This window comes from Spinacia oleracea, chromosome 6 (genome assembly GCF_020520425.1).
Source record: "Spinacia oleracea cultivar Varoflay chromosome 6, BTI_SOV_V1, whole genome shotgun sequence".
NCBI classification, from domain to species: Eukaryota; Viridiplantae; Streptophyta; class Magnoliopsida; order Caryophyllales; family Amaranthaceae; genus Spinacia; species Spinacia oleracea.
In genome coordinates this window covers 29,161,085-29,175,576 of record NC_079492.1, presented here as the reverse complement: position 1 = coordinate 29,175,576, position 14,492 = coordinate 29,161,085, and the positions used below count along the sequence as shown (strand labels likewise).

Below are 14,492 nucleotides of genomic sequence, written 5' to 3'. Positions count from 1 at the left end.
TGTCCTTTTTTTTTTCAAATTTATCAAAAACTACCTTATAAAATTGTGTTTTTGCAAAAAAACTACATTGTTAAAAGAATGTTGTAATTAACTACCTTATAAAAATATATGTTGTAAGATACTATTTTTGGTCGGATTATGAACATTGATTCAAGATTTCGGGCTTGACTTTACTAATGTGTAAAACACGATTTATAAGGTTCTTTTTGAAAAAAATTTAGCCTTTTTTTTGTTCTACTACGAAGAGTTTCCACCGCCATCAACGAATTGACTAATCTCCTGCATGAGTTTCCATGAGCACCTCGATGGGCAGCATCCCTCCGGCTGAGATTTTTTCCATACCCAAGCCTCGAACACGATACCTTGATTAAGGAACAAGAAATCATTAACCACTCACGCCAACCCCAATTGATATCAATGGGATATAGCACAAAAAAGTTCTCTAATTTGCTCCTTCAATTTATTTAGCTCTTCTTTTTTATGTACTTTGATTTGCATCTTGTGTTTTGGGATCTTTTCTTTCACTACAAGTTGTTCACCACTCTCTCCTATTATAGAGACGATATTTTCCATAAGTGTGTTAAAATAATTTAGGAAATTATTTGAAAGATCACATCCCTTAATTTTCGAGTATAACTGTCATATTTGTTTCACATAAAATTTAAATATACTACAGAGTATAATTTATTATTTACCTAATACTCTAATTTTCTATATAAACTTTTTAGCATTATTTTCATTCCCATGTTAGAAAGATTTTAAATCAATTATATAACCAAAAAATCATATTCGTTCTTTTTAGCTTCCAACTATTTAGGATGATCCAGTCAAAAAAAAAAAAATTAAGATGATTTTGTAATGAAGTCGCTTTTTGGTAGATTATTTTAGTATGAAAATAATTTTCAGTAATATACCATTTTTGTATGATTACCAAGATCAAAGTGATTTGGTTTATTGAAATGTCATATTGCAATCAATTTCAATTCTTGCTTTCTTAGATGAACATAATAATTGTTTTACCATATGTAATAATTCCTACTTAATTTTACCAAATTCATTCCTACTCTTGTGCCCCTCATAAACTTCATTGCATCACCAAACTAGCAAAGAGTGATAACTCTCAAAACATTGCACATTCGTGTACTCCGTAGTAAATTAAGGGCAATGATATACGTCTAATACTTTAACAAAAGTGTCGATATATTAATTCGATCCTACACTATATAGTAGATTTTTTGGTCCTAGTAGTAGTCATAAATATCATTTGCTTCCTTTAATAAAATTTAAAGATAACGTATATATGGTGATAAATCATACACTTTTACACGTACCCTTTTCTTTTCAGGTGCGAAAAACCCAGAAGTTGTGACCTATCATACACTTTTACGAAATTTTCTAGCTTCGATTTATTTTTTATTTTTTCTAAAGATGATGGCTAAATACATAAAAAGAAGAGCAATAACATTTTTTTGAACAATATACATTTATTTTATTAAAATATTTAGAATAATAAACACGTACCTTCACTTTCACACTTCTAACTTTGTTTTAGCATGAAATAATTAAACTAACCACAACCCACAAAACATGGACACAAACACAAATATTTTAAAAGAAACATCATATAATCTCTGATCTTACAATAAGCTCCATAATTATATAAAAATGTAGTATCACCTATGCTTAATTAATTACCTTAATCATCCATAATTAAGACTAATTTAATTAAGGCTGATCAAATTCAAACTCTTCCTCTTCTGGAATCTGGTTTTGATATTTCTGCATCCCATTTCCATTGAAATACTTGTTGTTGTTCATCTTGTTGTTGTTGTAAACTTGCTCGTAATTGGTCTCTTTGTTACCAAAATACCCATTATTAGTGTTGTAATTAGTGTCGTAAGACATGTAATTATTGGAAGGATTAACAAACTTATTATTATTAGTCTCAGCATCAACATCATAGAAATATTTGCCATTCTCCATGAATCTTGTATCACTCATCCCTTGCTTCTCTGCCGCCGACGCGCCATTGTAATACTTACCTTCACCATTGTTGTAGGACCAATCATGGCTGCCAAACTTCGCATGGTTCAAATCATTGTTGTTGTTGTTCTTGTAATAGTTGTTGAAATTCTCATTGTTGTTGTTGTTGTCGTAGAACTTATTATCAGTTAATCCTTCCAACTCGGAAGCGTAATCCTTCTCACCATTTAAATCATTGTTGTTGTTGTTGTTGTTGTTGTTGTTGTTCTTGTAGTAGTTGTTGAAATTCTCGTTGTTGTTGTTGTCGTCGTTGTAGAACTTAGTATCAAATGATCCTTTCAACTCGGGTGCATAATTCTTCTCATGATGATTCAAATCATTGTTGTTCTTGTAGTAGTTGTTGAAATTCTCATATTTGTTGTTGTTGTTGTGATTTTCATCCATGTTGTACAAGGAGGTGGTGGTGGTGGTGGTGGAAGGGGGGTCTAGGCCGGTGTCGTGGCCGTATAGGCCGTAACCGGTTTCGGTGGTTTGAGGGATAAAAGTGGGCTGTTCGTCTTGCTTCTCTAGCTTTTCTAAGGGAACAAAATCATCACCTTTGTTGGTGTTGGTGTTGGTGTTGGTGTTGGTGAAATAATTGCTTTTAGTGGTTGGGGTGGAGGTGGTGGTGGTGGTGGTGGTGGTGTCATCGCCGTTTCGAGTAACCTTGCTAAAGAATCGGCTATCTCTAGCATAGGTTTGGATAGAGAAAAGAAGGATTGTAAGGAGGAAAAAGATGCACGCAAATTTTGGAGAGGAGGCCATTAGAGAATGGGGGGATAGAAGAGAAGTGGGAAGTGAGTAGGGTTTAGTGTCTTCAGAGTTGAGACTTTGATGGTCTAAAAGCTCTTTATATAGAGCCTTAATATACAACATTTTTTTTTTTTTTGGATTTTCTTTTTCTTTTTGTTATTTCTTTAATTTGTTTCTTTTTAAATTTATTTTTTCTATCTAACTAATTTGGGTGGGTAAGATTTGTCTTGAAATTTTGTCAAGTTGGGATGACAAAATGGGTCATGATTGCAAGCATGCTTAATGGGCGGAGAGTTTTTCTCCATTTCATACAAGGATAATGAGAAATTAATTTAATTTGTTCTCAACTTTTGAAATTTACATAATTACACTAGTATAATGAGAGATTGAGGCGGTGGAGTAGTGATTTCACTTTTCAGCTTAGATCCATGTGGTTTAGGGATCAAGTCTCATATGACTCATTTGAGGGATTTTCTTATCTTCCCCAAGCTCAGTCCATCGTCTGATAGGGCGATAGGCAACTAGTTATTATATAACAAAAAAATATTGCCGCCCGTCGTCTGATATAAGCGTTATTCTTATTTAATTACTATTACCTAAGGTAATTATGGTGTAACAGGGGAGGTAGGAGGGATGAGTTTGGTTTAACATTTTGTCAGAGTAAAACTTAAAAGGTTAGTAGGAACTAGGAAGTAACTAGTATAATACTCGTGCGATGCACGATATAATCATCTAAATATAAATTTGTATGAAATCTGGTAGACAATATCATCAAAATAGTACTTATGGATATTTTCCAAATTAAAACTAACCAAATTAAAACTAAGGATGGATAAATTTGTTGTTGCTCATTCAATTTCTTATTTATTAAAACAAATAAGGGTAGATATATAAAAAAATAAATTATTCCCACTTGTGTCAAGCATAAAATTATTTCGTTTACCCTTTACTAATTGGATAGTAATACCTACTTAATACTCGCACGGTCACCCCATCAACCTCATTACCTGATCACTTAGCACCTACACACACCACTTACTTTATTCATTTGGAGATGACTTGAGGCGGGGTTGGCTCTGCAGACACGTATCCACCAACAATTCTCTTCCCCATCTTCTCCATCAACAATAGGAACGATAGCCACCACTCCCGATCCACGTCTCGGGAGGTACAAAATAAATTTCATCCCCAATCATCACCCCTCCCCCCCCCCCCCCCCCCCCCCCCCCCCCGGTATACCCACACCCGCCTCAAACCCATCCTTAGGTTCAACTCTTTTTTTTATAAGAGTTTTTTTAAAATATATATATATATATATATAATCAATTAGATGAAGATTAACGACGCAGACAGGTCCAATCTAAAATCCACCATCGCCCCGTCGTCACCTGTGACGAATTCATTTTTTAACCCCGTCACCCACCAAACTTTCTTCAACCCCGCCCCACTTGGGAAGGATGCACGGGGGGATCTCCCAAAAAACCACTGACATCCCCATATTTGGTAACTAATCCACTTTTCCTTTCAACTAACTTATAAATATATTGACATAAGTTTATTACGAAATATTAAAATTGATTGTTTTAGCTATAATATTGATGAAAATATAAAAAAGTGACATACATAATTAGGAGGTGAGTGTTCTCAAATCCAATCGATTCAAACTCGCCCCATTCGATGCACGATTTATGATATGAATATTAAATTTGCATATCTAAACTATAACTATAGACAATTATCATCGAAATAGAGCTTATAGATAATTTTCTTCTTAAACTAATGATTGCTCGGTATGTTACTGCTCATTCCATGTCTTATTTATTTAACAAATTCAAAATAATAAAATAAGGGCACGTAGATAGATTTACGTTCTTCCTCTTTCATAACAAACCATGTCAAACATAAATTTATTCGCATCCATTCTTTACTTCGATAGTCATACCCACTTAATTCATAAATCATCTAAATCATTACCCGATCATTTAACACCTACCCCACCATATATTTTATTCAGCTAGAGATATCTTCGAAGCGGGGTGATGCTGGTCCCTCAACACAACCTGAAATTCTCATTCACATGCCCGTCACCACGATAGGTGTCATACTCATCCCAGTCCTAATTCCCGCCTCGTAAGCAAAAAATAAAATTAACCCCGCTTCATCCCCGTCCGTGTATCTACACCCGCCTCAAACCAAGCCCTGGACGGCTTGACCCGACATTATTTTTTGATAAGAGAGCTTTGAATTTTAAAACTCTAAGAGTATTAGACAATTTGGTTGTCTGGTTACATTATACATTAGACACAAATAAACTTATAGATATTTTCCTAATTAATTAAAATTAATGATGGATAAATTTTTTATTCACTATTCGGTGTCTTATTTATTTAAAAAAAGAACCAAATAAGGGTACATAGACAAAATTATTTTCCTCCATATTCATCACACGTGTCAAACCTACCCCTAGACGACTGAACCCGACATTATTTTTTGGTAGGAGAGTTTATTTTAAAACTCTATTCTAGAGTATTTGACAATATTGTTGTCTGATTACATTATAATTTGGACACATATAGCTTATGGACATTCTCCTAATTAAAACTAATGATGGATAAATTTTTATTGCCCATTTGGTCTTACTTATTAAAAAATAAAAACAAATAACACTAGTGGAAAAAACCCCTGTTGTAGCCCCCTTGTCGAGGGGGGCATATATAAGTGAGCCTCAATAACCCCTTAGTCAACGCGGGTCAAAAGTTTAAGCATGTGGTTGGGGCGGGCTTTTGTTATGTTCGCTTCTACAGAACCTGTTGAAGGGGGCTTTAAGTTGCCCGCCTCAATAGGTAGTATTCTAAAGGGGCGGGCTTCCCGTTGTTCGCTTCAATAGATATTCACAAAATTTTAAATCAACTGAAACACACCTCCAAAGAGATAACACACAATCCCCAAATCTGTATTCGAAGCAAGAACCTTCCACCGCTCCTCACCGCGCGCTCCTCACCGCTCCTCACCCCCTCTTCACCGCGGGGCTCCACCACCACCACCACCTTCCTCGCCTTCTCTTCCATAATAGTCGCCGCCGACCGTCGTCTTGCCTATCTCGGTTGACTCTGTTTAACACAGTGACGCAATATATCAAGGTTAGTTTATAATTGATTCTTGTTTTGCTTGGTCTTAAAATTCAGTTTCTCTTCAATTAGTTGAGCATAATGAGTTGATTATGCAGAGAATTTAGGCTAATGTTCTAATATTGGATGAATTTACAAATTAGGGTTTGATATTTATGGTTTGGATGTTTTGGATGTTTTCCCCCACCAGATGTGTGAGGATTTGATTTTTAAATTGGTTGGTCATGAGCTTGAAGATATATCTATACTCGATATTAAGCCTTGGGTAATGCATGCTGAAGTTGCTGAGAAGTTTTTGTCCTTTGAAAACCAAGTTTTTCTAGCTGGTGATGTCGCTCATCGTTTTCCTCCAGCCGGTGGATTTGTTATGAGCAAATCTACTAATTTACTAGTTTCTTGAGTTGAGATGTGAGGCACATTTATGTATCGCAACTGTGCCTTGTAGTAATGTACTACTTTTTCATGCTATGTGTAGGCATGAATACTGGGATTCAGGATGCTCAAAATCTTGCTTGGAAGCTGGCTGCAGTTGTCAACGGTATTGCTCCAACCACACTTCTCATCACATATGAAACATAACGGAGGCCGGTATTGGCATATTTTCTTTGGTCTGCTGTCTTATTTTTATTACTTCCTGAGTTTCTCGTACCTCAGTTTCCCATTGCTTAACCATTTTTCCGGTAATTGTCAGATTGCTATGTTTAACACTGTCTCTTATTCCTCAGTTTTTCATTTCTTAACCATTTTCCGGTAATTGTCAGATTGCCATATTTAACACTGCACTCAGTGTTCAGAAATTCAGAGCAGCCATGGAAGTCCTTGCTTCCCTTGGACTTGACCCTACAGTTGCAAATTCAGGTGCTCAAACTTCAATTGACTCGACATTCCCAACCAACTACTTTTAACTTCCTTATTCAACATTTTTCTATTGTTGTTAGTCACATCTCATCAGTTGTTCAATCTTTTTTCTACCTGATGGTCTTGTGTTCAGCTTGTTTTTTTTCCTTTTGTCTTGCTATGTACCTTGCAGTTACCCAGATGTCGTTGTCTCGTGTTTTCTGTACTCAGCTCTAGTTTTGCATTGTTATGATTAACATAGAGTAATTATATCACAGTTTGTTGTGTGAACTCCGTTAAGGTTAGTTTCAACAACAGCTGCCCTCGTTCTATTTTTCCTAAGATGCTTGCTTGTTGAATTTTTTTTAACATTTTCAGACACAAGTCCCGATTTCCAGTTCCCACCTTTTTATATATGAGTTTTGCATTTGGCTTGGGAGCTATTTGAATCAAAAGCACAAAGCAACCAAAGTGTAGGATCTTTAAGACAGATGGTTTTATTTTGCAGCTATATATCCAAGTCCTGCAGCATCTAAAGCTGAGTTATATGAAGTCATGATCAATATGGTTTATTTCAGGATCACAGCCATGCTCAATGTGGAATTACAGAGGTATTCTACTAATTGTTTAATTTCAGAAAATAGGTTGATGCATTTTTTTGCTTGTATATACATATACTGCTTTCCAATTTCCATCACGTGTCTTGTATTCCTGGCTGTCATCTCATGGCTTTCTGAATTAATGTTCTTTTATAATGTTATGTCTGTAAACAAATGGAATGACGACAGTGTAGTAAACTGAAGGCCTTATTGAGTTGTTGACCGGCAGGCTGGATCATGCCCTTGATGCTTGTTACCATGGATTTAAGGTTAATGATGTCCAGTCAACACCTTTTATACCCTAAATTTCTGTCAGATCTATTTTATACCAAGCCCACAGATATTGTTCAGCCTGAAATCTGATGTATATCTCAGCTGATTTGTTTTAAATTGGGAAAATGTCGGTGGTATGCCACTACTTTGGAAGCAAATCATAGCTCCATGTAATCATATTCTCATAGGTTAAGGTCTTCACTGACATTTATAGATTTGAACTCATCAATTCTAGAAAAATGATGAAAGATAAGTTAGGATTGGAGTCCAATCAGCCAATTTTCCTATTTGACATGATGAATCTAGTGATTTTTCTTGTTTTCTTTGCTCACATTTAAGCTCGAACCGATCTCATGGAGTGATTGAGTACAAAGGGACATGTGCAGTAGCCTTGAAGGTTCTAGGAAATTCTGCCTTTTAATTTTCATATTAGCAACTCATTTGACTCTTATTACATGATTAATATGCATATTTTTAACTTTCTAAAACTCATTCCAATCTACGTATGCACATTTTAAGGCTCATTGAGTCGTTATAGGTCATATTTAGAGCTAAAATAACATTTCCGCTCCCAACTTTGAACTAAAGAACCTAAGGACTCATTTGATTCTTATTACATGATTAATATGCATAATTTTAACTTTCTAAAACTCATTCCAATCTACGTATGCACATTTAAGGCTCATTGGGTCGTTATAGGTCATATTTAGAGCTAAAATGACATTTTCGCTCCCAACTTTGAACTAAAGAACCTAAGGACTCATTTGATTCTTATTACATGACTAATATACATATTTTAAAATTTCTAAAACTCATTCGAATCTATTTATGCACATTTAAGGATCATTAGGTCGTTATAGGTCATGTTTAGAGCTAAAATGACATTTCCACTCCCAACTTTGAACTAAAGAACCTAAGGACTCATTTGATTCTTATTACATGTCTAATATACATAGTTTTAACTTTCTAAAACTCATTCGAATATATTTATGCACATTTAAGGCTCATTAGGTCGTTATAGGTCATGTTTAGAGCTAAAATGACATTTCCGCTCCCAACTTTGAACTAAAGAACCTAAGGACTCATTTGATTCTTATTACATGATTAATATGCATAGTTATAACTTTCTAAAACTCATTCCAATCTACGTATGCACATTTAAGGCTCATTGGGTCGTAATAGGTCATATTTAGAGCTAAAATGACATTTCCGCTCCCAACTTTGAACTAAAGAACCTAAGGACTCATTTGATTCTTATTACATGACTAAAATACATAGTTTTAACTTTCTAAGACTCATTCGAATCTATTTATGCACATTTAAGGGTCATTAGGTCGTTATAGGTCATGTTTAGAGCTAAAATGACATTTCCGCTCCCAACTTTGAACTAAAGAACCTAAGGACTCATTTGATTCTTATTACATGATTAATATGCATAGTTTTAACTTTCTAAAACTCATTCCAATCTACGTATGCACATTTAAGGCTCATTGGGTCGTTATAGGCCATATTTAGAGCTAAAATGACATTTCCGCTCCCAACTTTGAACTAAAGAACCTAAGGACTCATTTGATTCTTATTACAGACTAATATACATAGTTATAACTTTCTAAAACTCATTCGAATCTATTTATGCACATTTAAGGCTCATTAGGTCGTTATAGGTCATGTTTAGAGCTAAAATGACATTTCCACTCCCAACTTTGAACTAAAGAACCTAAGGACTCATTTGATTTTTATTACATGATTAATATGCATAGTTTTAACTTTCTAAAACTCATTCCATTCTACGTATGCACATTTAAGGCTCATTGGGTCGTTATAGGTCATATTTAGAGCTAAAATGACATTTCCGCTCCCAACTTTGAACTAAAGAACCTAAGGATTCATTTGATTCTTATTACAGACTAATATACATAGTTATAACTTTCTAAAACTCATTCGAATCTATTTATGCACATTTAAGGCTCATTAGGTCGTTATAGGTCATGTTTAGAGCTAAAATGACATTTCTGCTCCCAACTTTGAACTAAAGAACCTAAGGACTCATTTGATTCTTATTACATGATTAATATGCATAGTTTTAACTTTCTAAAACTCATTCCAATCTACGTATGCACATTTAAGGCTCATTGGGTCGTTATTGGTAATATTTAGAGCTAAAATGACATTTCCGCTCCCAACTTTGAACTAAAGAACCTAAGGACTCATTTGATTCTTATTACATGACTAATATACATAGTTTTAACTTTCTAAAACTCATTCGAATCTATTTATGCACATTTAAGGCTCATTAGGTCGTTATAGGTCATGTTTAGAGCTAAAATGGCATTTTCGCTCCCAACTTTGAACTAAAGAACCTAAGGACTCATTTGATTCTTAATACATGATTAATATGCATAGTTTTAACTTTCTAAAACTCATTCGTGAGTGTATGACTATATCTTTTTATGCTTCAATGGAATGTAAAGATAATATCGTGAGTGTGAACTTTGGTACTCTATAGCTCATATATTTTCCTTTCATCTTGCAGGGATCAAGTCGATTGGAATTAGAAAGTCAACATGGCCTTAATTAAGGTTTGTAATGCATGATCTAAAGGGAGCTAAGTGGCCGGATTAGAGAAATTTGTTAGACTAGCTCTCTAGCCTTTTGTCTTTATTTGTTAATATTAGTTTTAATTTGTTAGAATAGCTAGCTAGGTGTTTAAAAATTGTAAACGTACGTACTATACGCTTTTCTCTATTGGGTTAATATAAATTAAGTTAATTTAATGATTTATTAATAAAAAATAAGCAGATTCATACCTTTGCTATTCTGGTGTTGATTGGTGCGAGTACAGGTTTCAATACTCAATGGTGTATATATATAGATTTGGTTATTGCCATCTATTTTATATTTTAAAAGAATTTGGGGAAAAAAAAATGTTGTTGAAGGGGGCTTTTAATGTACGCCTCGACAACATAAGAATTTATAGCGCCAATGTACAGGTATTGGCGCAAAAATACAGGTCTATTGAGGGGGGCATTTAAGAAGTGAGCCTCAACAGAGGTGTCTGTTGAGGCGGGCATTTGTAAAGCCCCCCCACAACAGGTCCTTATTTTTCGCTTTGGTTTTGGGCTGTTGAGGCGGGCTTTTGAAAGCCCCCCACAACAGACCCCCTGTTGAGGCGAACAAAGCCCGCCTCAACAGCTATGTGAGCTGTTGAAGCCACGTCTGTCGAAGCGGGCCTTGTTCGCCTCAATAAGCCCAAAATGCCCCCCTCAACAGGTATTTTTTCCACTAGTGTAAAGGTACATAGAACAAATTATTTTCATCCCCACTCATCACATGTGTCAAACCTAGCCTTAAACGGCTGAACTCAACATTATGTTTTGGTAAGAGAGTTTTGAATTTTAAAACTCAAATCTCAATTTAGTTATCTGGTTACACTATACTTTGGACACAACCTTATAGATATTCTCTTAATTAAAAATAATGATGAATTTTTTTTCTATTTTCCCATTCGGTATCTTGTTTATCATAAAAATAAAGTCAAATAAAGGTACATAAACAAAGTTATTTTCATCTTTATTCATCACATGTGTCAATCATAGTATTATTCTCATCCATCCTTTACTTTGATGGTCACATGTGTCAATCATAGTGTTATTCTCATCCATCTTTACTTTGATAGTCATATTTATATCATTATCCGAGCACTTAACAACTACTCCACTATTTTATTTATTCAGCTAGTCATGACTTTGAAGCTGGTCGGAGTCTCCACACTCGTACTCGTCAAAAATTCTTATCTCTATTCCCGTCACCCACGATGGGAAAAGTACTCACCCCTCCCAATCTCCTTCTAACGGGTTAAAAGTAAAACTCATCCCCAATCTATCACCTACACGTGTATCCACACTTGCCTCAAACCCACTCCATGACTCAATTTTTTTTGGTAAGAGAGTTTTGATTTTTAAAATTCTACTATTGAGTCTTCTTCAATTGCAGTATCTTATTAGAATAATTGATTAAATAAACAAAACATTATAATATATACTCTCTCCGTCCGGATTTAATTGTTGTAATAGTATATTCACGGAGTTTTATGCGATAAGTTATTGTAAGATTATATTATATAATCTAATAGGAAAATAGGTATGATGGGATATAGTGAATATTTTTTATATAGAATAAAGTATAAGATAGGGAGTTAGAGAGAGAGACATTTTTATATAGAACAATTTCTTTTTTCAATAAGCATCTTTTACAAACCTTGATAAATACTACTTTGAATATTAAAGCAAAGATAAATATTCGTTATACATATCCACGGTCAATATAAGACACATATTTTAAATAAAAATTGACAATATATACATACAGTTAGTCATTTTATTAAATTTTTATTATGATATGGGTATTAAAGTATTATGTAAATATTTAGACAAATCCAACAAAATGATACGGATTACATGACTACGTTCATCATCTATATTAAAATTCACCAAATAACATTAAAATTACAGAGATGTGTGAATTTAGTAGTTAGTGTAAAAACAAAAGAGTTGCAAAATTTTAAAAATTGAGGAGTTACATAGTAGAGTAGTAGATAGATAAGGTTACGCAAGTTTTTCTCGTGTTTAAGGAAGTTACAATACTCCGTACTTTCTTTTTTAAAGTAATAAAATATTACTTATAATTATCAAATTTAGTTGTTAAAATATTATATAGTATTATAGTAATCTTTTTTATACTATATTCATACTTCGTTGTTTTTCTAATTTATTTGTTTTCTAATTATGTAAGTACAAATCGGTAGATTACATTAATTATTTTTTGTAAATATCCTACTACGTAATCCGTAAAATGGATTAATTTTTTTAATAAAACATAAGCATATATTGTTATATTTGTTACCAAAATATAAAAACATATTTTATATAGTATTCCTCATGTATAGAATGATATCTGTTTTTTTAGGAAAATAGAATCAAATCTTTATTGGGTAAAAAGGTAACAAAATAATTTACAATCAATTATTTTATTTTTTTAATTTTTTTATATCTAAAAGAGAGGCCAATCAATGAGTGACATTTGTCATCACCACATTGATTTCCTTTCTTTTAGTATAATATATAGATTTTTTTTTGTTTTTGAGGGAAAAGTAGTTAAACTACTCAAAGTAATTATGCTAACAAAATAATATAATCGAGTTTAATTTGCAGGAGAAAGCGCATGTGTCTCATGAAGTCATGATCTATCACAACCCGAAATTGTGATAAATCCCAATACTATTATCATTGCGTATAAAGTAAAATATTACGAATGAAGTATTGCCCTATTGATTAAGATAGATGGTTTGTCACTGGTGTAATTTAGAGCTCGAATTTTCCTTTGTAATTTGTATTTGACGGTTGACTTTATTCTTATTTTCTCATTGCTACTTTTTCAAAAGGATTCTTCGAATTTATTCTGTTTTTTTTTTCTCATAATCTCCTTGTCCTAACTTAGAAACAAATCACCACAATGTTAGACCTTGAGAAATTAATGTACATTCACTTAATACATAAACGATTTCTTTCTTACTATAGATTTTGGTTATATACAATCGATAAGTATAGAAAATCAATCAGAAATGATCCTCGAATCATGTTAAAATATTCAGAATTTATCCTTGTAATCATGTTGGCTTGTTTGATCAACTCTTATTAGACTTTGCCCTTCCTATTTTCACTTAATTTAGGACTAATCTATCTATCTATCTATCTATCTATCTATATATATTAAAAGAGAGGAAATTAATGTGGTGATGACAAATGTCACTCATTGATTGGCCTCTTTTTTAATATATTAAAAAAATAATTAAAAATATTAGTCAAAATTTATTTGTTTTATTTAAGGAAAAATATGCGCAAAGAAAATATTACTGATTGCCATTATAAATCTTTAGATTCTGTTGAAAAAATAACATCCTAAAAATATACCGTAAAAATATAACTTATCAAGATTTACATTTTTAAACATTCTTATATGTTATTTTTTCCTCAAACTATCTACAAATCTGATTACATAGTGATGACAAGTGTCGTTATTTTATTTGATTATCTTATAATCTATATATTATACGAAAAGATAAGAAAATCAATGTGGTGATGACAAATGTCATTCATTGATTGTCATCTCCTTTAATATAAATAATTTAACTTAAAAAAATAAAAACATCAAATACTTTACGTGTTCAATTCTCTATCCAACTCTTTTATCCCACTGTGTACAACTTAATACCATTAGTCCACATCATAAAATTACTCAATTTATTTATTCACTTTTTTGTTTAACTGGGTAAATCTTTACCGTCTCTTTTCTCTCCTCCCTCATCCCTTATTGAGTTATTGCAATTCTGCAAACTCCCACTGCTCACTACCATGAAATCTATGTAAATTTCCATACAAAAATGAAAATATTGTTAATCGTTTATAATCATTATCAAGCACAATAATAAATTGTATCTCTACTCTCTCCCAAGCTCCTATGCCTTAACGGTTGAAGATCCTAACACTATGTTTAACGATAATTATTATTCGTGCTTTGTACTGTGTAGTATAGTATCCGTGCAATTCACGGCTTATAATCTAAATATAAATTTATATGAAAATCCGGTAAATAATTATCATTAAAATAGTGCTTATAGATATTCTCCTAATTAAAATAATGACGGATAAATTATTATTGCCCCTATCAGTGTCTTATTTATTAAAAAATATTAAAATAAATAATGGTACATGGACAAATTATTTTCACCCCTGTCAAGCATTAAGTTATGCCCATTAACTTAATATTTATACTCTTAATCATATTATTAATTACGGTTACAGTTTTTAAAGTTTGACCATAT

At 32.9% G+C, this 14,492-nt stretch overlaps 1 protein-coding gene across 1 annotated transcript; it reads right to left on the bottom strand.

The window, feature by feature from the left end:
* Positions 1 to 1,725: 1,725 nt before the first annotated feature.
* On the bottom strand, positions 1,726 to 2,787 carry LOC130463033 (uncharacterized). Its single transcript, XM_056832051.1, has one exon. The coding sequence runs from the start codon at positions 2,785 to 2,787 to the stop codon at positions 1,726 to 1,728; it is 1,062 nt and encodes a 353-aa protein (XP_056688029.1).
* Between the last annotated feature and the right edge of the window lie 11,705 nt (positions 2,788 to 14,492).